The sequence below is a fragment of the Poecile atricapillus genome, chromosome 7 (assembly GCF_030490865.1).
Source record: "Poecile atricapillus isolate bPoeAtr1 chromosome 7, bPoeAtr1.hap1, whole genome shotgun sequence".
In the NCBI taxonomy this organism is placed as follows: Eukaryota; Metazoa; Chordata; class Aves; order Passeriformes; family Paridae; genus Poecile; species Poecile atricapillus.
This window is the reverse complement of record NC_081255.1, coordinates 9,931,250-9,952,951: the sequence shown is the minus strand read 5'-3', so window position 1 is coordinate 9,952,951 and position 21,702 is coordinate 9,931,250. Positions and strand designations below refer to the sequence as shown.

The following is a 21,702-nucleotide window of genomic DNA, read 5'->3' as shown; positions in this document are numbered from 1 at the left end:
CGGGTCTTCCCTGCTGTTCCTCTTCCAGGTTAAGCACCAGCTGTGGTCAGGGCCAGGGTGTTGTGCAGAGGGAAGGGGGTGAGCTGGAGCTGCCAGACTCAGCTGTTGCAATGCCCCATCTCCCACCATCAAACCCCACTCCCGTGGGTGCCACCGACTCCCACCGTGCAAACCCAGACTCCCAGAGGGCTTTTGGTGCATCCTGGAGGGGCATCTCTTGTGTTTGGCACCTCTCCCGTGGCAGTGAGGGTGCACAAGGTCTGAGAAAGGCCCAGACCTGCAAAAGAAAGATGCCAGTCCTAGGCTGCCTGGCAGAAATTCCTCTCCAGTGCATGTGGATGAGGGAGGCTCTCCAGGCCCATTGCACACAACCTGGTACACTCTGACCCAAAGTCATTCTTGCTCCACCCAGCCCTCATTTCCTTCTCCTCTCTTCCAGGCAACAGGAGAGTGTGCCAAGGGCACGTGGCTTGCTGCTCTCCCTGCTGATGTGGGGCTGGTCCTCTGCTTCCCCCAGCAGCACAGGAGCCTTCCCACCACGCCAGTCCCCTCCACTCACACCTTCGTTCATGTGCTGAGACAAATTCCTCCATGGGCTCTGAGAGGTGATGCTCAGGCTGTGCCCCTTTCATACAGCCAGGCCATCAGTGCAAGTTTACAGCTGAACCTGTGCAGAAAATACACAGCCAGCACACAGCCTTCACGTGTTTGTCTCCCTCAGCTCTCCCATGGTTCCCCCCACCATTTCAGCACCAGCCAGACCCTCTCCATGGCTTTAGGTGCTGTTCCTGCACTCCAGTTTGCCCCCTCCTGGGCTACCCCCATTTCTCCTGCCTGGAATGATCCAATGCCTGCTCTGTGCCATCATATGTGGGTTGTGTGTCCCCTCTTCCAGCAAAGGGCTTGGACCTGGCTGGGCCATGCAGAGCATCTGAGATATCCACTGAGACCTGTGTCCTTTGAGAGCAGCCTGGCCTGTGCTGAGGGGCTCCCTTCACCCCAGCTCTCTGCTCCACCTGTCACCCCTCACCCTTGGGTCAGGACAGCACAAGCATTCCCATTCCTGCCTCCAACATCCTGAATCCTAATGGGCCCATTTCTCAAAATTTCTTCACTTTCCTCCCTCAAAACAACAGCTTAGCTCTCCTCCTTCATCTCTCTACCTTCTGACTCCCCAGCACCAAGGCCAGGTGCTTGGAATCCCACACATCCCTGTCCCCCAGTCTTCCCAGGAGCACACACAGCTTCAGTCTTCCCCCCTGAAATGTCCCCCTTGGTCCCCCAACACTACGGTGTCCATCCCACACAGCCCCTAGATCGACACAGGCACCAGCCTGGTCCTTTCTTGCTGTGCAGAGGTGAGGACTGAGTGCTGGAGAGGGCTGTCATATCCAGGAGAGCAGCAGGAGGTGAGCAGATCCTTCTGGGAAAGGAGGCAGCCAGGAGAACAGCAGGGCTGCAAAAACTACAGGAGGGCTCGGTGCTGAGGAAGGACGTGCCAGTGCACCAGCTCTGCCCTGGAAGTGGCAGCTGGATAAATAACACAAGAGAACCCCCCAAGCAGAAAGCCACGCTGCCGTTTCCTCCCACAAACAACTGCCCCAGGCATGGCAGAGCAGCCCCTGCTGAGAGACGACTCAGGGGACGTGTGTGTGCTTTCATGTCCAGTTTTATTAGTGTTGCATTAGTACCATAAAATAGTTGACGAGGTCGAGCACGTTGCGGTTTGTTCCAAAAAAAAGGCTATTTACATTTAATCTGTCTTCATAAAAAACAACCCTAGAACCCAAACAATACAACAATGAAACAGATGGACAGCTCGGGATTCTACAAAGCGGTAACGTCCCCCACGCGCCGCGGTCCGGACAAGGCGGGTGGCACGCAGCCCCAGGGTTCAGGCGCTTCCCCACGGCCGGGGCACGTCCGCAGCCGCGCAGGCGATGCTCCAGCCACCCTCCAGCCAAGACTCCAAGCAGCAGCTGGCTGGATGTGGCCCCAGAGCAGTGCTCTTCCTGAAGGAAACCAGCAACCTGCTGCTTTACAAATAGGCACATCCCCTTCTGCCCCAGTCTGTCCCAAAGCACCAGAGCGATCCTTCCTGCAGGAGCCAGCCCTGCCAGGAACATCTCCCATGAGAACACCATCGAGGAGACTCCAGGAAACTTCCAGGAGATGCTGCTGCTCATTTCTGGCCTTCTCCTGCCAGGTTAAGCCCAGAGGGAGTGTCACATTAAAATGCCACTACTCAAATGCCTGCTGAGATCAAGAACTCCCAGATGAAGGGGACAGACACTGCATCCAACCTAACTTCAGGAAAGCTCCAGGGCCCCAAGCATGGCAGGACTGTTCAAATCCCAGTTTCCCAATCCCTTAGCACACCAAGCAGCAGGAAAAGACCACTGGCTCTGCTGCCTCTTGATTTCCCTCTCAACCTTGGAGATTCCAGGCACAGCATCCTCTGCCCTGGTTCTCCAGTGCTCCCACCAGCACATGCTGCTGGTGAGAAACACGATGGGGCCTTTGTTGCAATCACAGGTTAAGCACAGGGCAGTGTGGCTCCTGGCTGAGTGTGATGATGGAAAGCAAACAGGAACATCTCCTCAGCCCCAGGAATCTCCCAGCCACCTACCCCTGCCCTCTCTGCAGGAAAAAGCCACAAGCTTTATCTCGTGTTCTAATTAAAGCAGCAAAACACAGCCAAAGAGACCACGATTCTCCCCAAACTCATGTGTAATTCAGGAGGACTCTGCAGTTACCACTGCCACGTAAACAGTGACAACTGAACCGGATGGGAACTGCAGCACTGAGCTCAAACAGCCACACGAGATGTCCCTGACACCACCAGTGCCACGGCAGAGCCAGCCCTAGCTGAGCGCTGGCAGGGCTGAGGCCCAGCCTTTGTCTCCAGGAAACTCAAGCCAGAGGAGCAGGAAGCACTCAAGGTGCAACACGATGCCACAAAAGCCTTCCACCTTTCATCTGCTCTCTGGAGCTGCTAACTGGGTCAGCGTGGTGCAGCTCAGCGCGGAGCCAGCCCGCTCCCCAGAGCTCACCCCGCGCCAGGCCGGGCCTTGCCCACCGCAGCTGGAAAAGAAACCGTCGCTCTGAGAAGCCACAGGCCAGAGGGAGAGACTGGCCCTGAGAGGGCTGGGGTGAGCTCTGGGACACAAAGGGACACACCAGGGACACCACCTTCAAAGCACCTCTTGGCCAGAGATCTACTCAGGTGCTGCCCACCCCAGCCCTGCCTTTGCTGTCAGACCACAGAGCTCCAAAGCAAGCCCAGCTTACAGGGGAGATAACTCCCCTGAATTTCTTCATCTGAGATGTACCTTCCCTGTCCAAACTCTCCAGAGCTGAACACAGAGCAGTGCTGTCTGTGCCCTGAGCCATCCTTCTGCACTCTCTGACGTGGCCATGACCACCCAGCCCCACAGGCTGGCACAGCTCCTCAGGCACGGGCCCAATGCTGCCCCAGAAACTCTTCCTTGCTCCCTCAGTGGGGCTCACTCCTGGCAAGGTCCCCCCAGAAACTGTTGGGGAAGTTGGGGGGCCTGAGATCAGTCACTCATTCATGGGACCAGGTCTAACACTCCTTCTTTAAAACAGTCTGAGCCACGTGCTTTGACACTTGTTTTTCTTAGAGACAGCAACCTGTTTCTACCGCAGACAGGGAAAGAAACAGCCGCACAAAGTGGCTCCACAAGAGAAACAACAGCGGCACAACGACCTGATCGGAGCTGTGCCACCAAATTTGCATGCCAGCCCTTGCCTCCAGGAGCAGGAAACACCTCAGCCACCCCTGGGCACACAGCTGCCCACAGGCAGGCCCAGCCTGCCGCTGCTGGACTCCCTCTGGGATAACAAGGCTGAGAAGTCAGGATGTTTTCTTGCACGGAAGACGCATTTCAGAGCAACATCAGCTTTCCACAGGGGAGAAATCAAGCCCTCAGGTGTACAGAGAGTCTCCCGACGAATTCGCTTGTACAAAGTTAGAACAAAACACAAACCAACATGAAATGCAACAAGCAGAAGTGTTTCTCTCACACGTACACACGCACACACACGCACAGAGTACAGCAGGGCAACACACATTTGATAGGCAGGACTCTGGAAACCCTGTCCTAGCTACCAGGTTTTTCTTTACAGTAGGTTGAAATACAAAGAGGAGCACAGTGATGGTTCTCCCCTCACCCCCCAGTAAACAAAGTTATTGCAGTCGGTCAGTCCACCCCACCTCTGCAGCAGCACCACCAGAGCTGCCCAGGCTGCTCACAGCTGGAACCCAGCCCAATCACCCTTGTCACAGCAGTGTGAGATCCCAGGGAGAAGTCACACACTGACTAATCTCCTTTACAAAGCTTTTTCTTTGATGCAACAGCCTCGATAAAGATGTGATGTGCTTACACACCCTCTCCCACGCTGCCGCTGCTAGGCAACGCTCTACAGCCCCAGAGCAGCAGCTCAGGTCACCCAAAAACGTCAGTGAGGGACACGACAACATCCCCACTACAGCCAGCTTCTGCCACAGCCAGGGGCCAGCACATGGCAGGCAGGAAGAACGAAGTATGGCAGCTAGACAGTGTGTCCTGGCCAGCAGCGTGCCACCAGGCTGGGGACAGTCCTGGGAATAGCCAGACCCATGGAGGCTGCCCTTGTGCTGGGAAAGGGTTTCATGACAGCAGCTGGTGGAGCAGCCCAAGCTGTGACAGGCACGAGATGCAGCTCTCACCTCAGAACCTCCCTGCTAGCAGAGCACACCACCAGCACCTGCCCAACAGAACCCGCTGGTCCCCACGCAGAGCAGGACCTGCCGTGCAGCGCAGAGCGGGTTCCCCAAGCCTTGAAAAATCCAAGGGTAAGGGATCAGGTTAAAAAAATAACAAATTAAAAAAAAAAAAAAGAAAAAAAGGAAAAAAGGAAAAAAAAAAAGTTCAAAAGCATCACTGCCCTCAGAAAGTGCCTTCTGGAAATGCTCACAGAGCCTGGCCTGCCCGCAAGGGGGGGACCCAAAAGGGCCCATCAGAAGTTTCAGTCCCTTACCCTGAAATGCCAGAGATGTCTGTTCTTCCAGATGGCAGCAACACCCTGCTCCCTTTATCCCACCCAGCACCTCAGGTGTGCAGTGTGACACAGGGGCAGGAAGGCAGCAGGACACACAGAGTGCCTGCCTGGCTCCCAGTCCAGCCACTACAGTGATGCATCACTCCACAGACAACGGCTCATCTTCCTGGGTTTGTGGGGTGTTTTTTGGCAAATTAATATCTTTCCTGTTATTTTTTGTTTTTATTTTATTTTTATTTTTTTAGAAAGCATTAAAAAAAATCTGCAGCTGTTAAAAAAAATCCTTTCCCTTTCGAGGCTGGACGAGGTTTTATTGACAGGTAAATAATCGGTGTGAGTATGTAAATAGCAGCGACCCCACTGACGTGGTGCCCCTCAGCAGCACAGCCAGCTGGGGAACACAGAGACTTGCTCATTTTGGTCATTGTCAAAGACCTGGGACACGGGAGTTTCCTTACACTCAGTGTTTCCCTAATTCCTGCTCCTGCCCAGCCTTCCTCAGGCATCGCTTCAGCACGAACACTGCCTGTCCCCGTGGCAGGCTCCGTGCTCCGAAGGGGATCTCCTCTCCAGACCTCCCTAACTCTGCAAGTGGCTTGTTTTCCACTCCAGACAGCTGAACTCCCTCCAGACTCGCTGATCTCTCGTCCTTTGGTAGCAGGAAGAAAGACTGGCCATCCTTTTCTCCTAGAAATACAGAGTGGGGGCCAAACGCACCGGAACACGCGTGATCTTCTGCAAAATGTGTTCGAGCTGATCCACGGCTCCCCCAGCCCACTCACACCAATGAGGTCTCAGGTTAATAAGCAGTGCAGTTACTCAGCTATCTGCTCGTAAGTGGTAGGTGTTCTTGGGCAGGTTGCCTGCTCCTGCCAACTCCCCCACGACTTCACGTTGTCAGCACATCCATATTTAAGACTGGTTTGTTGTTTTGTTTTTGTTTTTGCTTTTTTTTTTTTTTTTTTGCCTTTGCTTAAAGGGGTTTCCTTCCTTTGTAGTAAACTTAAGAGTTAATAGAAAAAAGTAATTCAAAAGTAATCCAAGCACATCTGTAATTAATTCTGCAGGAGAGGGCAGAGCGACGCAAGTCAGAGTTGGCACGCAGTTCCTGGCTCCTGGTGTGCAGTCCTCGGGATGGGCAGAAGGTCCCTGCGCCGAGCACAGCTAGAAGTTAGATTTGGAGTGTCCAAATATGCAGATGGGAAAGTGCTTGACGTGAGAGGACCACTGTGCTGCCAGCTGAAAGAACTTGACGTCGTTCCACTCCACCCCATCGATCAGGACTGCAGGCGAGGGTAAAAAGAGAGGAGAGTCAGAAAATGCTGAGGGGAAGTGGCCAGCCCGAGGCAGCTCTGCCAGAAGCGCCCCTGCAGTCAGCAGAGGGAGGCCTGGCCACACTCAGCTGCTCTGCCCCACCCAGCTGCACACAGGGGGAGAAAGGCTCAGGAGCACACCAGGTTTAGGGAGAACAGCTCGGATTGTTGTTCCAGCATCGCTCACTGACACCAGAGCTCCCCACACTGCTGATTTCAGCGCCACCTGATCCGGCTTCTCGGCTTTCCTAAGCACACTTCATTTTCTTTTTTGGGTAAATGCACTCTTGCAGAGATGGACACCAGTGTCTCCTCAGTGGCACTCTCACCAGGACATCCATGCCACCCCAAGAGGTGACATGTCCTGTGAGCACCCCTGCTGCCTGCCAGTCTCACAGGGACCGGGCCAGCCTTAAGGAGGTGGCCCAAGCAGGTCCCTCCGTTGGGGATTACTAACTGAACAGGCTGCAAGGGTGTTTTTGCCACTGGGTGCCCAGCTCCACTGACAGACACTCCAGGTCTGTCTACAAGATGCATCTATGGCTCCTGCTGTGGCATGAGCGTGTCCTGCCAGTGTCCTGCCCAGAGGAGCAGCCACAATATCACCACCTTCCACCAGCCAGAGGTGCAAGAGAAACAGGGGGTGACAGAGAGGGGAAAGGAGCCCTGTCCAACCCTTGTCCTCATCCAGAGAATTGACTCAGAGCTAGCAAAAGGAGGATGTTCCCCCATCCCAGACCATGCTCTGCTCCAAGCCCACCCCCCAGGAACATCCCCATCACGCTGTCTCCAGGGCACAGGGCAGGACACCAGCTCAGCCCTTTGCCTGGAGGACAATCACAGCACCTGAGCCTTGCCCCAGCACCCAAAGGGATGCAAGCACTGCACTCACCACGCAGCATGTTCTGCTGATGTTTTGCTGTGCAAATCAACCTGCTGATTCCTTCAATACACTGGCTCTTAGACTCAACCTCCTTGTCCTTTGTTTTCTTGGGCAAAAACATCACTGGAAGAAAAGCAAACCAGCACAAGGTGAATCTATGCCACTCACAGGAGCTGCACTGATTCTTGTTTGAGCTTTTGCATTTAAACATTCATGTCTGAAAATTCTTACTCCTCAGATCCTTCCTTTTTGGCAGGAGTCTGTTGGTGCTGAGCACCATCACTGATGCAAATGAACACCTTAACCCTAAATGTCTCTATGTGAAGCCTTCCCAGTTCATAAACCTGACCCCAAAGGGCACCTTCAGGTAACTCCTGCTCTGTTGGGACATCATCCAGGGAAAACATCTGCATCTGCAGTGCCAGGCCTGCTGCACTGCCTGTGGCCCAACGCAGCCTGGGCTGCACAGAGAGAACAGCAGGGATTACAAAATGGGGGCAGCTGGTGGGTAGGAAAGGCATAAAGAGAACTAAAAAAGGGTCCAGTTCCTCAAGAGCTGTCCAAATGCATGAGCAAAGATGTACAAATGGTTTCACAAGAGCTGGTAGTGTTGAGCACCTCTGCTGCAGGCTGGGCCACCCTCAGGGAAGTTTGGAGTGTCTCAGGACTGCCTCTCCCAGCAGCATGACACTTACAAAGGGTGTCACCAGGGGAGGCAGCTCCTGTAGCAGCAGGGCCACAGCTGTGCTGGCCTGGCTGCAGGGTCCTGCACCCGTGTCCTGCAGCCCAGGAGGCTCTTCCAGCCTTCTCTCAGAGCCCACCAGGAGCAACAGGCAGAGGATGGTGTGAAGGACAGCTACTGGCAGCCAAAATGTAAATGCAGAACTGCCTTGCTGCTTCCTTGAAAATGATTTGTTGCGGAGCTGTTCTCAATTTCTAAACTACTTTTCACATTACCGAGGCCGGGAGCAAATACAAAATCTCTGACAACATTCAAAATGTCATTTTGTTAGTTTGTTTTGAAAAAATAAAGCCACGAGTTTAAGAGCAGGAGAGTATTTATCTTCTACTTCTTTCTGACCCACAAAGCATTCTGTACAAAAGCATAAGAATTATAAAATCATGGAACTGCCGAGGTTGGAAAACATCTCCAGGGTCATTGAATTGAACTGCTAATCTAACACTGCCAACTGGCACTAAACCATCCCTAAGTGCCACATCTATACATCCTTTAAATACCTCCAAGCATGTAGGGATGGTGGCTTTGCCACTGCCCTGGGCAGCCTGTTTTATGGTTTCACAACCCTTCTGGTGAAGAAATTTTTTCCTAACAGTTAATCTAAATCTCCGTGGAAAACCTTGAGGCTACTTCCTCATGCCCCATCCCTCATTACCTGGGAGACTGACTCCCACCTTCTCCAGTCTCAGGTAGTGGTAGAGAGTGATAAGGACACCCTGAGCCTCCTCTTTGGGCTGAACACCCCCAGTTCCCTCAGCTGCTCCTCCCAGGATTTGCTCCAGGTTCTGAATCACCCCACTGGCTCTTGTGTGCGGGTGGGTGCAGGAGGAGAGTGGGAGGCCCCAGACTCCAGTTCAGGAGCTATTCCTGTTTTGTCACCTCACGGGGATCTGGGATACTTGCTGAGCTTTTGTTTTCCCTTACATGCCTTTTTTATTCTCTGTGGCTCTTTTGAGCTAAAGGCTCATATAGGATGGGGATACCATCCCAGAAAGTGCAGCTATCCCAAGTTTCCAGCACACTGCCAGAAAGGAGGGGCTCATCTATCCTCACTGGTGGTTGGGGCACAAGCTGCCTCTTGTCTAATCCCATATCCCAAAACAGCACCAGCAGGCTCCCAAGGAACACAGGGAATCTGTCCAGGCATGGCCTTCTGCATGACCTTGCTCTGTCCCTTGTTCTTTTGGGCTATCCCATCTTAGCTGCTCAGCCATCAGGGTGAACACACCCCACATCTTTACCTCACACAGGGGAACCACCCTTTCAAACCCTATGGCTTTACACAGTCACTTCTCATCAACCGATTAGGATTTGGGGGATAAAAATAGGGCTGAGGTGCTGTAATCCAGCCCTGAAAGTCAGGCAGCTCTGGAGCAGCAGGACAGGGACAGAAGGAGACCTTACCTTTTTTGTTCTTTTCTTTTGTCACGACAGTCATGGACATGGTTGGCGTGGTGGCGATCTCGCCGCTGGCAGGCAGCCTGCTGACCTGGAGGGACCGGAAAGTGCATTTCAGTGTGTTTTTGGTAGTGGAGGGGTCCTTCTTCTCCGGGTCTCTCTTCCTGTCCACGGGTGGAGCTGCAATCCAGTAATCCACCTGCAGGCCCATCAGCTCAGCACCGAGGCCCTGGCTGGGAAACAAGAGGAGGTGGTAATTTCTGCGTGCCTCCCGGCAGGGTTTTGTCAGAGAGGCTGCCATTCCCGGCCAGAGCACAAACAGCTGGCTCTTTGGGGAATCAGGCAGTGACATTTCAGAGTGAGACTCAGCAATCAGAGAAGGCCAAGAACTCACCCCTGGGAGATGAAGCTGGGGTCCCATTGCACAGGACCTCAGTGAGCAGACAAGCTGACCTGCTGCAGTCCCAAGGGTGAGCAGTGGGAAAGGGAGCGCACAAGCGCTTCCCTCAGATGATGCTGAGCTCTGTGACACAGCAGCAAAGGCAGCTCCTGAGGTGGCCCAGATTATTTCATCTGTGAGTGGGGGAAAGAGGCTGTAAGCACCTGCTGCTGCCTCCTGAGCACCGATGAGTGACTCTATCCAGGCACAGCACTGCCAAAACCAACTCAGCTGGGGTGAACGAAAACTTGGCAGGTCCCTGAACATCAGGCACTCAGCTCCCATCTCCCTGACTTGCTTTTTGCAATTGCCTACCCCCAAGCCTTGCCACTTGCTGGGGAATTCCACTGCTGGAAAAAGCATGTTCTGCCAGCCCTGTGACACTTGCTAAACAGCAGCAGATTTCAGGATATGCTCTGCTGTTGAAAACTCCCGTGCATCACGTGGTAGCAACTGTGCATCACCAAAACATGCTGCCAGCCCTTTCTTGAGCCAGCAAAGGTAAGATGAGCAGCCTGGGAAGCTCCAGCCCCTTCCTGCCCCTGCCTCTCACTGCTAACCCTGAGGGGAGCAGGGCTTCATCATTCAGCAGACCTACAAGTGACAGCCTAATCTTCTTCCTACACAGTGACAATCAGTGTTGAATAATACACAAGTACTAGACAAAAACCTAAATTTATCTACCAGTCTGTGTCCCCAGTTTGAGAAATGGCAGTTGTTAAGGAAGATAAATCTGTGATCTTGACTGAAATATGCATCCCTCTGCACCACCTGCCTAATAAGAAACTCAAGGTAAAACAAGGATGTCCCATCCTTACAGTCCTCTCAGCAAATCATTCTCTTTCCTGCCTTCACCCCCAACGATTTAAGCTAAACCAGGGCTTAGTATTACCTGTAGGTGCAGTCCCCTTGCTGTTCAGATTTGCTTTCAGGCACACACACAAAATGGGAGCTGCAGCTCCACCTTACAACTGCCAGCACTACCCTCACAGAGAAAGTCATCAGCTCCTTCAAAAGTCCCTCTGGCCTTCCACTCACTTGGCCATAACAGACATAAGAACCATGAGGGATCAGCCTGGCACCCACGTGTACCAAGAGTCAGACATTTTTTTGAATACATATCTTCCCAAGAGAATCCTGCCCTTGAGACATGCAGCCTTCCTCCCAAGTGCAGAATCCCCCCCTGCCCTCCCCAGCTCCTTGTCAGCCCCAGAAAGGACACAGTCACTCCAGAGGCAAAAGAGGTGAAGGGAAAGGTGACAACTCCAAATGTTTGCAAGGGATGAAGGAAGAGCTACAGGTTTTCCTCTGGAGGAGTTCTCTGCCACGTGTATGCCAGAGAAGCCAGCCAACGGAGCTGAAAGGAGACAAAACATGGTTTACCTTGGGGAGGAGAAGCTGCCTGTAACAGATGGTGAGGAAGGGGGTGTGGGGGAGGCTTCTTTCACAGCAGGAGACACGGAAGGCGGGGTGGAAGAAAGGACAACCGAGCTTGAGGGAGCTGCGTCATCAGAGTCACCTTAAAAAAAGGAAGTCAAACTGTTTGTCTGGGTTTGTCTCACAGCACAGAACACTGGGATAAAGCTCAATCTTCTTGTTCATGCTCCTGCTGCACAGGTTTTGCTCAGATTCAATCCAGAGGTCAGCTGGCCCATCAGCTCCACACTTCTGAGGGACCTTGTATGTCTGGTACAAGGCAGGCACAGACAGTGACACTCCTTGGGGTTCCTCATTCAGCATCTGCTCTCCCAGGGTTTGCTCCCAGCTGATTTTGAGGCTCCTGCACAGCCACAGCCCAGCCCAGCCCATTCATCTCCTACAGGGAATCTCCCCCTGCAACCACTGCAGGGCAGCACCACTCCTGGAATGCAGTGCCTCTGGGCGACCACGGGGATCTCCCCATTCCATCTGCCTCCACCCTCCACAACCAAGCTTTCATCCCCTCCATGCTGGCCCTTTAGGATGGTGGGAGCACTGTGACCCACAGAAGGGCCCCCTCCATGCACAAACTTGTGTGCAACCCACACAGGAGTCTGGGTTTGCCAGTGAAGCAACACAAGAAACAATCCCAACACAAGGAAAGCAATATTCCTGTGCATATGAAGGAGGGAAAAAACAGTAAGTTCACACTGACAAATTAGCACCACCCCATGTCAGTGTATATAAGCAGACAGTATCCTGATATCCAAAGTATATCAGCTTTGCACTCCCCCAGTAAAAAATAAATGCGCTTAAAATTTTGCCCCCCCCTGAAGTTCCCAGGCACTGATATAAATTTCATTGAGCAGTTGAGCCCGCTGTAGGGAGACAGGCATGAACTTCTGAGGAACTGCCTCTTCAGGCTGAAGCAGGAACCTCAAACAACAGTGAACCCACCCCACTGACAATATTAGAAAAACAGTGTTTGCACAAAAGTGAGAGTGGAGCTTCCCTGGATGTAGGAATTTCACCTGGCCTGAAGCTCCACATGAAGTAACAAGAAGAAAGGGCCTCTCCCAAGAGAGAGGGCTCCCTTTCTGCAGACAAACCTCTGGGAGCTAATAAAATCCAATTCCACCTCACAGTGCTCCAAGGCAGCAGCAATGGACAAGTCTGGGAAGTCAGGACACAGAAAGCACACACAAGATGTTCCTTACCCGATGTTGCAGAAGATTGTTCCACTATTCCAACTTTCACCACCTAAAGGGGGCAAAACAGAAGAGCTCTATCAGATAAACAAGAGCCCCCTGAACTTCAGGAACCCAAACCCCAGCATTAAGCTCCTCTCTGCACTCTCCTTGGCACTGTCCCTGCAGTCAGAGTAGTTAAGGAGCCCTCCAAGAGCCAGGCAGGTGCTGGTGATGCCCAGCCAAGCGGTGCCAGCTCACAGCCCTTTCCTGACCCACACAAAGGACAGCACAGACCCTGCAGAGCTGCTACAGACCTGCCCAGCCCATCAGCTCCAAGCTGTGGCAACTCCAGGGAGGAGAAAGGGTCAGAAATATCCCTTCAGCACTGCTTTGATGCACCTGATAAATTACAGACACGCTGCTTCCATTGCTCAGGAGCATCCACTTCCAGGGTGCAGCATGGCTGGGGTTTGTCAGGAAACCGCAGGAGTAACAAAGTACAGTTTCTGATCAGAGTTATCTATTCTCTAAACAAGGGAAGTGTCCAACAAAGAAGATGAAGCCCCTACCGAAGCCCCTGGAAGAGACGGGGCAAACCACCACATGGACAGGTCAGAACGATCCAGCTGACACTGAAATAAGGGCACAAATGTGTGTGGCCAATCACCAGCTGGCACATTAAGATTAATGAAAAATGTCACTGGCAATAACTTGTGGAACAGAACATGCTGCAAACAAACTCCCAAGAACACATTATGCCTGGAAAGATAAACTGGCCCTTGTTGATATGATAGCAGAGACCTTCTGCAGTGATAATCTGCTATGGTACCCAGGGATCATCACTCTTAACACTGCAGAGGAGAGAGCCTTTTTAAAGCCCTTAAGGACCTTGCATCCGGGGCTAATGTCTGCCCTAAACAAATGCTGACAAATGGGAAGGAGCTGCAAAGGGAGCTCAGGTCAATAAAACCTGCTTTAGAATGAGAAATGATGTCACACAGGCTGTGTGGTTTGAAAATAGAAGGTCATTAAGTTCAGACACCACCATGTCTGGACCACATCTCTAGGGAGCGCATTTCCCTAGCATGGGATCCAAAAAAAGAGAAAAAGGAGTTGATTATTAGAAGCAAAATGCTTTGCAGAGTTTGGAGGGCAGGGAGAGGTGTGCTCAACAGTAGATCTTGGAGAGTTGTCAGGCTCTCTGGTGGATTCTCATTTAGATCCAGTCTTGAAAAAGCCATCACAAATTCAGCAGTGTGTACACAGGCTCCCTGAGGGCTCACTGCCTTGGGAGAAGGAAGCTGCAGCTCAATTTGGCCAGTCTCCACCCAAAGGGCAACAAAACAGGCTCTGGAGCGCAGCAGCAATTGGTGCTCTGTGTGTTAGACACCAAGAGGATGCTTCACAGACTGCCACTGGCTGGGAACAAGAGGAGCAGAGTGAGGGGAGGGACAAGCAACACAGAAAACTGCCTGCAGCCACCTTGATCTGCAAGCCAGGCAGGAAATCTCTTCTGGCCTGTCCCTCCTTGTTGGCTGACTGAAGATGCTCAAGTTCAGCCACATGGGAGGAGCACAAGGTTAAACACTTTCCCTTCCCTCCACTTGGGGAGGTGAATGAGAACACTGCAGTTCCAACAGGCCTCCATCCAGGAAGGTTGCAGCACCAGCCCCCTTTCCCTCCAGGAAAGAGGCACATCCTGTTAACTCCTGGCTTTTGTGCCTGTCTGGCCCCTTGTAAGGCTCCACTCCCACCACTTGGAGCCCAGCTGAGCTGCATGGCACTGCCCTGCCCATTTCTGGGTCAGAGACTGCAGGACACCAGGTTTTGCACCCCAAAAGCCAAGAGGGCAGCCACCATCAGGAGCTGCAAATCCAGACGTCAGCGCCTCCCTCTCTTCCTTGTCCAACAACTCTGAGCAGGCTGCAGCTGAGGGAAAGAGCCTCAGTGCTCATGTCCAGCCTCAGACTTTGTGAGACACCTGCAATTGGCCTTTCATTCTCTTCAGATGCGTTTCACAGGGTGTTACTGTGCCAGGAATGCTTCAGAATCAGGAGCAAGCAGCACTGACTTGACTTTCATCACCAGTGACACTGGAAGTCAGTCTGTGCTTTCAAGGCAAGGCTTTGGGGGGCTGGCAATGTTATGTAGACAACAAAGCAATTCCACCACTTTCAGATAATCAAATCCAGACTGAAAAAGCAGTGCTAATGTCAGGACAACAAAATACAGGACTAAATCAGTCCTGAAAAAAAGCTTGCAGGGCCCAACAACAGTCTGGGATGTTCCAAGTCCTCTAGGCTTTTCATGTTACCGGGAAAGGTGAAACAGCTGTTTTGTAAGAACAGTCCATCAGCAGAAATTGCAGTTCACAGGAGATACAAGTTCCCAGCAAAGCTCATCAGCAGGGAACAAATTGGGTAGATGTGTCTCTCGGCTTTTGCTGAAGGCATCTCTCCTTCAACAAACAAAAAGTGGATTGTCATTTCAGGAATACTGCAGAGAGAGTATACATATCTCTTGCTATGAGGAGACACCGGAGTGAAAGCAGGGTCAGCCTGAGGGCAAGAGAGACTAAGCTCTTTAAATGCCTTGGGATTTCAGAGGAGCTCAGAGTCCCTCAGAGGGGATGTGTCAGCGTCACACAGAGCAGGCACAGCAAGGCCAGCATGCAAGACAGCAGCAGAAACCAGGAAGAGGACATCCAAGAGCTGAAGAGCAGCCAAGGGATTTCTTGTGGCTTCAGGTCAATGACTTTACACCTAAAACTTAATGAATTGAAGAGCATGATCAAATAAGGGGAGGGAAGCTAGAAAAGGCAAAGAGCACGGAGTGCACAAAATACTCTGAGAAAAACAAACGTGGCCCTGTGTCCAGACTCTTGGCACCTCAGATGGGAACACTTAAGGACAGGAGGAAAAACGAGGGACTATCCCAAATACATAACAGAGGTATAAATCCCTGCCAGGATGTACTCACTACTTCCCAGGAATAAATGGGACACTAAGAGGATGGGAGACCATCAGCGACAAGCATGCAGAGAGGACTGGCACTGAAATAGCAAATTTGGCCAAAACAATCAACCAGGGCAATGCTAGGCACAGCATCCCTATGATCAGGCTTCCAGGGACACATCCCATTCCTGTCTGGGAAGTACAATTCACCCTGTAGCTTGTTCAAGTGTCTTAGAGGTTTGCTTACATATCAGGCAGCTGCATCCAACCATCAGATTGTCATGCTGATAATCTGCCTTAGAGCACCCAATGGCCTCTGCTCTACTCCAGGAACCTGCTGTCTTTGGGTTAACACCTGAGAACACATTCTAGCTTGCTTGAGACAGCATAACCACGCAACACTCACCCCGACAAAGGGAATGAACTTCTGCGAGGATTCTTCGTCGGGGCTAAAGGCAAAGAGAAGAGAGTTGTTAGCAGCTTGCCTCCAGCCCGGGCACCATACTCACTCCATAGGTTGCATTCCAGCATGCAGCGGGGACGGACAGGATGCAAGCGCCAGTCCAACGCTCCTCTCAGGGCCCCCGGCAGCACCAGGAGCCCGCACGGGCTGGGCCGAGCACGCAGCCTACGTCTCTGGGCGGGGGGAAAAGGCTCTTCCTCCCTCCCTCAGGCTCCACAGAGAAACATGCTTGGATGGCATGGCAGTCCCCACAGACACGCGGGCCTCCCCCTGCGAGGGAACGGATCTGTGCCACAACAACACAGAGCGCTGGCTGTTACTTACTAGAGCCCGAGGCGCTCCAGGCGTCCCCCCTCGGAGCCGTGTGCCACGGCCTGCACATCCCCAGAGCAGAGGCCCTGCCGCGGGTTACAAGCCGTGACACGCGGTTACTGGCGAGGCAGCGGCGAGGACGCGCCCTCACGCTCGCCCTCACGCTCCCTCCCTGCTGCGGCGGCCTCCATGGCCACGGCCCCGAGCTGGGGCACACACGGCCGAGCAAAAGGCACAGCTCGTGTCCCAGAATGGCTGGGGACAGCGGCACACGCCTTGGGAAGGTTCCTCTTGCTCTGAGCCCCAGAAAGCGGAGGGTGCAGGAAGGCCAGCAGTGAAGGCCGCTGTCAATCCTAGCGGGAATTATGGGGAGACTCAGCAAAGACAAGAGGAGGAAGAGATGAGCAAGGAGGAAGGCAGGCCAGAAGGGCCTGCAGAGCCATTGCTCCCTTCAGCGGCAACAGAGATCAGAGATGGAGCCACAGGGTGAGGAGAAGAGCACAGGAGCACATCCACATAGTTTGGAGGAACTACAGGTCAGCACAGGCAAGACACACATTTCTCAGTGACTGAGCACAGGAAACAGGTAGGAAGCAGACAAACACTGAGACCTCTCATGTTTCTCTTCCTGTGCATCCCCCAGTGCTCAGAAAAAAACATCCAGCATTGTTTTCATCCAGAATTTAGCTGGGAGTAGCATAAATACTCAGGTATTTCTGTGCTGTTTCCAGCACGGATCAGAAACGCACCAAATGCACAAAGGTTGTTAACCTGTGCCATCAGCAGAGGTTGCACGCTTTCCTCTAAGCCCCAAGGAAAGAATGAGATAAAACTGCAGTGAACATGACTCAGCCAGAGCTCCCTCGTGGTCCAAAGCAGAACATGATTTTGCAAACAGCCTCTCGCTTTGGCTCAGCTCTGCTTACCCATCCTTCAGGCAAAGCCATGGCCTTTGCTCCCTTCCTACCTCACACCCTCGGGCACTGCACCCTCGCTGTTCTCCTACAGCACAGGACAAAGTGACCAAGTCCCTGATTTGGAAGGCAGAAAGGTCCCATCTTTGCAAACACAACTGCAGGTACCCAGCAAACACATTTCCTACAAACACGACATTTCCAGCTCCAGGTTTGCACAGAGAAACAAGAAAAGCACAGAGCTGTTGGGAGAGGCTCAGCTCTCTTCTCTTTCTTTCAGCTCCATGGGCTTGGAGGCCAGCAGAAAGTGAGTCCAACTCCCCAAGTGAGGGAAGCACAACAGCCACCCAATCATCTCTCAGCTACAGGGTGGCTTTGCTCCAAGCTCTGAAGAAACAAACCATGCCCAGTTCCAGCAGAAAACTCGTTCTCCTTCCCCCTGAGAGCTCTGATTCCCACTGCAGAGAGCTCAGGGGCAATTCTGAAATACATCATTTGCTTCAGTCATCATTTATCACGGCTCACCATGACACACAGGCTGTTCCTGAAGCAATCCAGCTGGATTTCAGCTCAGCCAGCCTAGTCCTGTCACATATCCTCTTGGGAACTCTGGTCTTACCACACGTGTCTCTGGAAATGCAGCTTATCAAAACAGCTGCTCTTCATGCAGATGGAAGAAAAGATGAGATGACCGTGCTTGTTCTTCATTTCCTCCTTTGTGCTCTTCCCAATTGCTGTTCTTCAGGACCTCAAGATCCCAAAACATTAATTCAGAATTCTTTCACCTTGATAAGAGCCACTTTGATTCCTCTTCCTACCACAGCCCTGCAACTAAAATACCTCCCATCTCAGGAAAGGCAGTTTCCCCTCATTACCTCAGCTGCACAGATCCCCAGGCTGCAGAGGGTTAAGCCCACGTGTCCAAGCTTTTTTTTTTACCCACAGGGCTTCTGAAGGTCCTGGTACCTCAGCTGTAATTTAAAGCCAGACCTGGCCCAAGTTTGCGATTTTTAGCAGTTATTGATGTGTCAGCCCTCTAACCCTGAGACCAGGCACTGCCTGTATTCCAGTCAAGTCCTGAAGGAGGCAACAGAAAAGAGAGGACTTTTATCACTGAGGGACAGCAGGACTCTGGGCCATTTCAGGCCAGGCACCAGCACCACCATCTCTTCACTCATCTGTGATATGAAATCTATCCTGCCCACTGGGCAACTCCAGCTGGAGCTGGCTAACGCTGTCCTGCTTCCAGCAGGGTCAAACCAAATAATGGACAAAGCAACACCAGGTCCTCATGGCACATCAGATGAGTCCTCTCAGCCTTCCAGAAACCTCCTTTCCAGCACTCTCCACATTCCTGTGGCAGGCTGAACGTAGCCAACAGGACATCTGTCATTTCTTGAGCCTTGACTCTGCTCTGCTGCCCTCCTGTTGCATTTCCAGCAGCTGCCCAAGGAGTTTCCTGCAGTAACCGGTTGGATCACACAAGCTCTACTGAGCCAGAGGAAGGACTGGCCCCTCTTCACCAGCCATATCCATGTCCAGCAGCTGCTGCAGGGTGTGTTTGAGGAGAAGCACTCGGAGCAGTGACCTGCACTCTGCCCAGCCAGTGTCCTGCAGGGCAGGATCGGTGTAATCCGAGCTTCCTACTGCCCAGGAGCCCTCCAACCCGAGGGAGCCGGGAGCGAGAGCTGGGAAGTGCCCTCAGAAGCTTTTGGTAACCACACCACCAGGCAGGCAGTGATCCAATGCTTCCATTTCCAACAGCCAGGCTGCTCCCCAGATTCATGCAAGGGCTATCCAGAAGCCACATGGCATGAGCTGTGCTGGGCATTGAATTACAGTGGGTGACACCAGCCCAGAACTGACCGGCAGCCCAGCTGCTCTGGGAATGAGTGAGTGCTGAATCTCAGACCTCAAATACCACAGGGCTTCTTTCAGGAAAGCGATGCAGAGTGACACCAGTGACATGCCCCTCCTAGTGAGAGGCCCAGCCCGTCCCCAAATCTCAGCTCCCCAGGTTTTGCCTGGATTGCACCGTTCCTTCAGAATTCAGCAACCAGGACTTCTCCCAGAGCTCATGGACAGGCTCAGTCACCCAGTGTAACTCAGAGGAGCTGCAATGGCACTGCATTTCCTTCGTGACCCCCTTTCCTCATAGCAGCCCCCCTGCTTCCAGGTGAGGTCAGCAGATGCTCCGTAAGGCCGGGACAAAGCTCTGGCACCATTGCAGTCCATCACAGGCAGTACATGCGCCAACCTTTGCCATGACAAACAGAACAAGGGCACGGGGAGAGAGCGGGGTCAGTCAGGGTAGGGACAGCTGGCAAGAGAGTTATAAAGCAGCTCATCACATACAGCTACATCCTAAAGGCTGGCTTGGCTTTCCTTGGACCACTAGGGCTTGTTTAACAGAGCAAATGCCAGGTTTCTGGGAGATTTCTCTTACAGTGAATTTGTAGGTAGTGCTGCTTGTTTCTAACTGGACCACTGCCTTGAAAGCTGGCCTTGGAGAAAAGCCATTCACCCCTGGCCTCGAGGGGGAGGGAGCTGCAGTAACTTTGTGTGCTGAGTGCAAAATAAAAAATGCCCAATGATCATATGATTCAAAGCAGGGGACCCTGCAGAGCATGGGGGTTTTGGAGACAGCTCAGAGAGCACAGCTCCACTGCTAGCACACAACTGCCTTCTCTTTCTGAAGTTCAGAGAAGTCCCATATGTTTGGGATGCTCTGCCAGTAGAGTTTAGTCCTCAAATTTTTGATTACAGGGAGATTTTTGCTGGCCTGCACTCAGGCACTGCACAGCTGATCCCCACCCAGAGCCACTGAGTGCCACCTACAGCACTCCAGTTCCAACCCACAGGGACTGAAAAGCCTTTTGTCCATCCTGATCCTTCTGATGGCTAAGGGAGAAGGCAAGGAAAAAACCCCACCTTCTCCACATTGTACTGCTCTAAGCTGCTCTCTCAACAACTCCTTCATTCCCACTCAATCTACATCCTGGGAACCCAAATGTGTGGTCCAAAGGCACAGCAGTCACTTTCAACAATGCATTCTGCCAGCAGATGCCACAGTTTCAAAGCAGCGAGCAGAATTCAACCTAGAGCACAAACTGTGCATCCCAGACCCGCAGGAGCTGTTAAACAAGGCACAAATCACCAGTTCACCAGGAAAAGAGAGGAGCTGGGAGAGGGAACCTAAAAGGAACTGATACCTTATGGCAAAATCAAAATGAAAGCTCTTTTTCCTTTTCAGGAAGCAACCAAAGAAAAAGATAAATGTGTTATTATACTTACAACAAATTGATACATTCATCTAGACAGTGCTAATGGAGACACAATTTCTGTGTTGTTTTTAACAATACCCTCCCTAAGTTGCTGCCAATGACCCCCATTCCTAAAGGAAGGCACACAGGAGACAGCTGCCCATGCTCCACTGGAGAGCCTGTTCCTCTGACTCACTCTCCTTTGCTCATGGGATACTGACCTGAAAGCACAAGTTATTTTAAGGCAGACACACAGAAACACTGAGAGATTGCAGGCTATGCCAGAGTTTGACCATGAGTTTCAGCAATCTCTCCTCCCAATAACCTCCTAAATTAAAACTGTGAGCAGCTTCAGGCATGAAGAGTCCAAAGGGTGTCAAACCCAAATGGATCACACCAGCTTGGTAAAGCAGTCCCACACACTGCTGGGAGGGATAAGGGCAGGGCTTCCTCAAATACATTTCAGCTGTTTTCCACCAAAATGCTGAACTGACCTTCTGGACACATTAGAAACTCAAAGCCTTTAATCGTGTGCTAATGACAAAAATGAAGAGGAGGCAGAGGAAAGCAGTGCAGAAGCCAGCACCTGCAGGGTGCAGAGAAAGAACCAGGCAGCCTCAGGAGGGGTTCACACTGCACGGGGGTGTCTGAGCTCCCTGCTGCTAACAAAGGGAAGCCTTCACACCAAAAACAAAATGCACAACTGAAGGCAAGAGCTTCAAGCGCTCTGTAGCTCTTTAAATGTCATCCTTATTATCATGTTAACTTTATGGAAGTCCACAAATACATGAAGAGACTAGACTAGTCTCTCTTCTACTTGACTAGTCAGTCTGGAAATACAGGAAAAACACGTAGAATGGGTGAAATTCCACTGAATCATTTCTGCACAGTAATGGGAGAGCAGACACAGGAATGGAGAAGCAATATACAATGAGAATTCCCAAAAAAGAAGGGGAAAAAGTGACACTACCCGCATTTTTATCTTCCCCCAGTTCTTAGGCAAAGGAGACACCAATAAGGGATGTTAATGGACCAAAAATGAAAAATCAAATAGAAGTAATTAAAAATTAACAACATCCATGTCTCGTAGGGAGTTGCAAGCCCCTGAGAAAACTCACATAAGCTGAGTTTAAATCTATTATTCTCCTCTGTCCCTTGATAACAGTGCTTCTCTACCCTTCAGTGGCACTTACTCTTCTTCCTGGACCATGGCCACAGGAGGCCCTACATAGTCCTGAATCTTGTTTTCAGGCCCCAATCCTCCCTCCTACAGCCTGCTTATTCCTTAAGGAAAGTTGAAATGAAATCTGGTGAATGTCAGCCCTCCTCAGCAGGAGTCCTGGTAGTTTGC

General features: G+C 52.0%; 1 protein-coding gene across 7 annotated transcripts in view; it reads right to left on the bottom strand.

The window, feature by feature from the left end:
* Positions 1-1,657: 1,657 nt before the first annotated feature.
* Positions 1,658-21,702, bottom strand: part of PACS2 (phosphofurin acidic cluster sorting protein 2) — a 74,527-nt gene continuing 54,482 nt past the window's right edge. For all 7 annotated transcript variants that reach the window (XM_058842598.1, XM_058842600.1, XM_058842601.1 and 4 more), the window contains exons 19-24: positions 15,806-15,848; positions 12,473-12,515; positions 11,220-11,355; positions 9,404-9,630; positions 7,270-7,383; positions 1,658-6,347 (exon numbers count right to left, since the gene is read on the bottom strand). In XM_058842598.1, the coding sequence (XP_058698581.1) occupies positions 6,229-6,347; positions 7,270-7,383; positions 9,404-9,630; positions 11,220-11,355; positions 12,473-12,515; positions 15,806-15,848 (682 nt within the window). In that variant the 3' untranslated portion in view covers positions 1,658-6,228. The remainder of the gene's footprint in view (positions 6,348-7,269; positions 7,384-9,403; positions 9,631-11,219; positions 11,356-12,472; positions 12,516-15,805; positions 15,849-21,702) is intronic.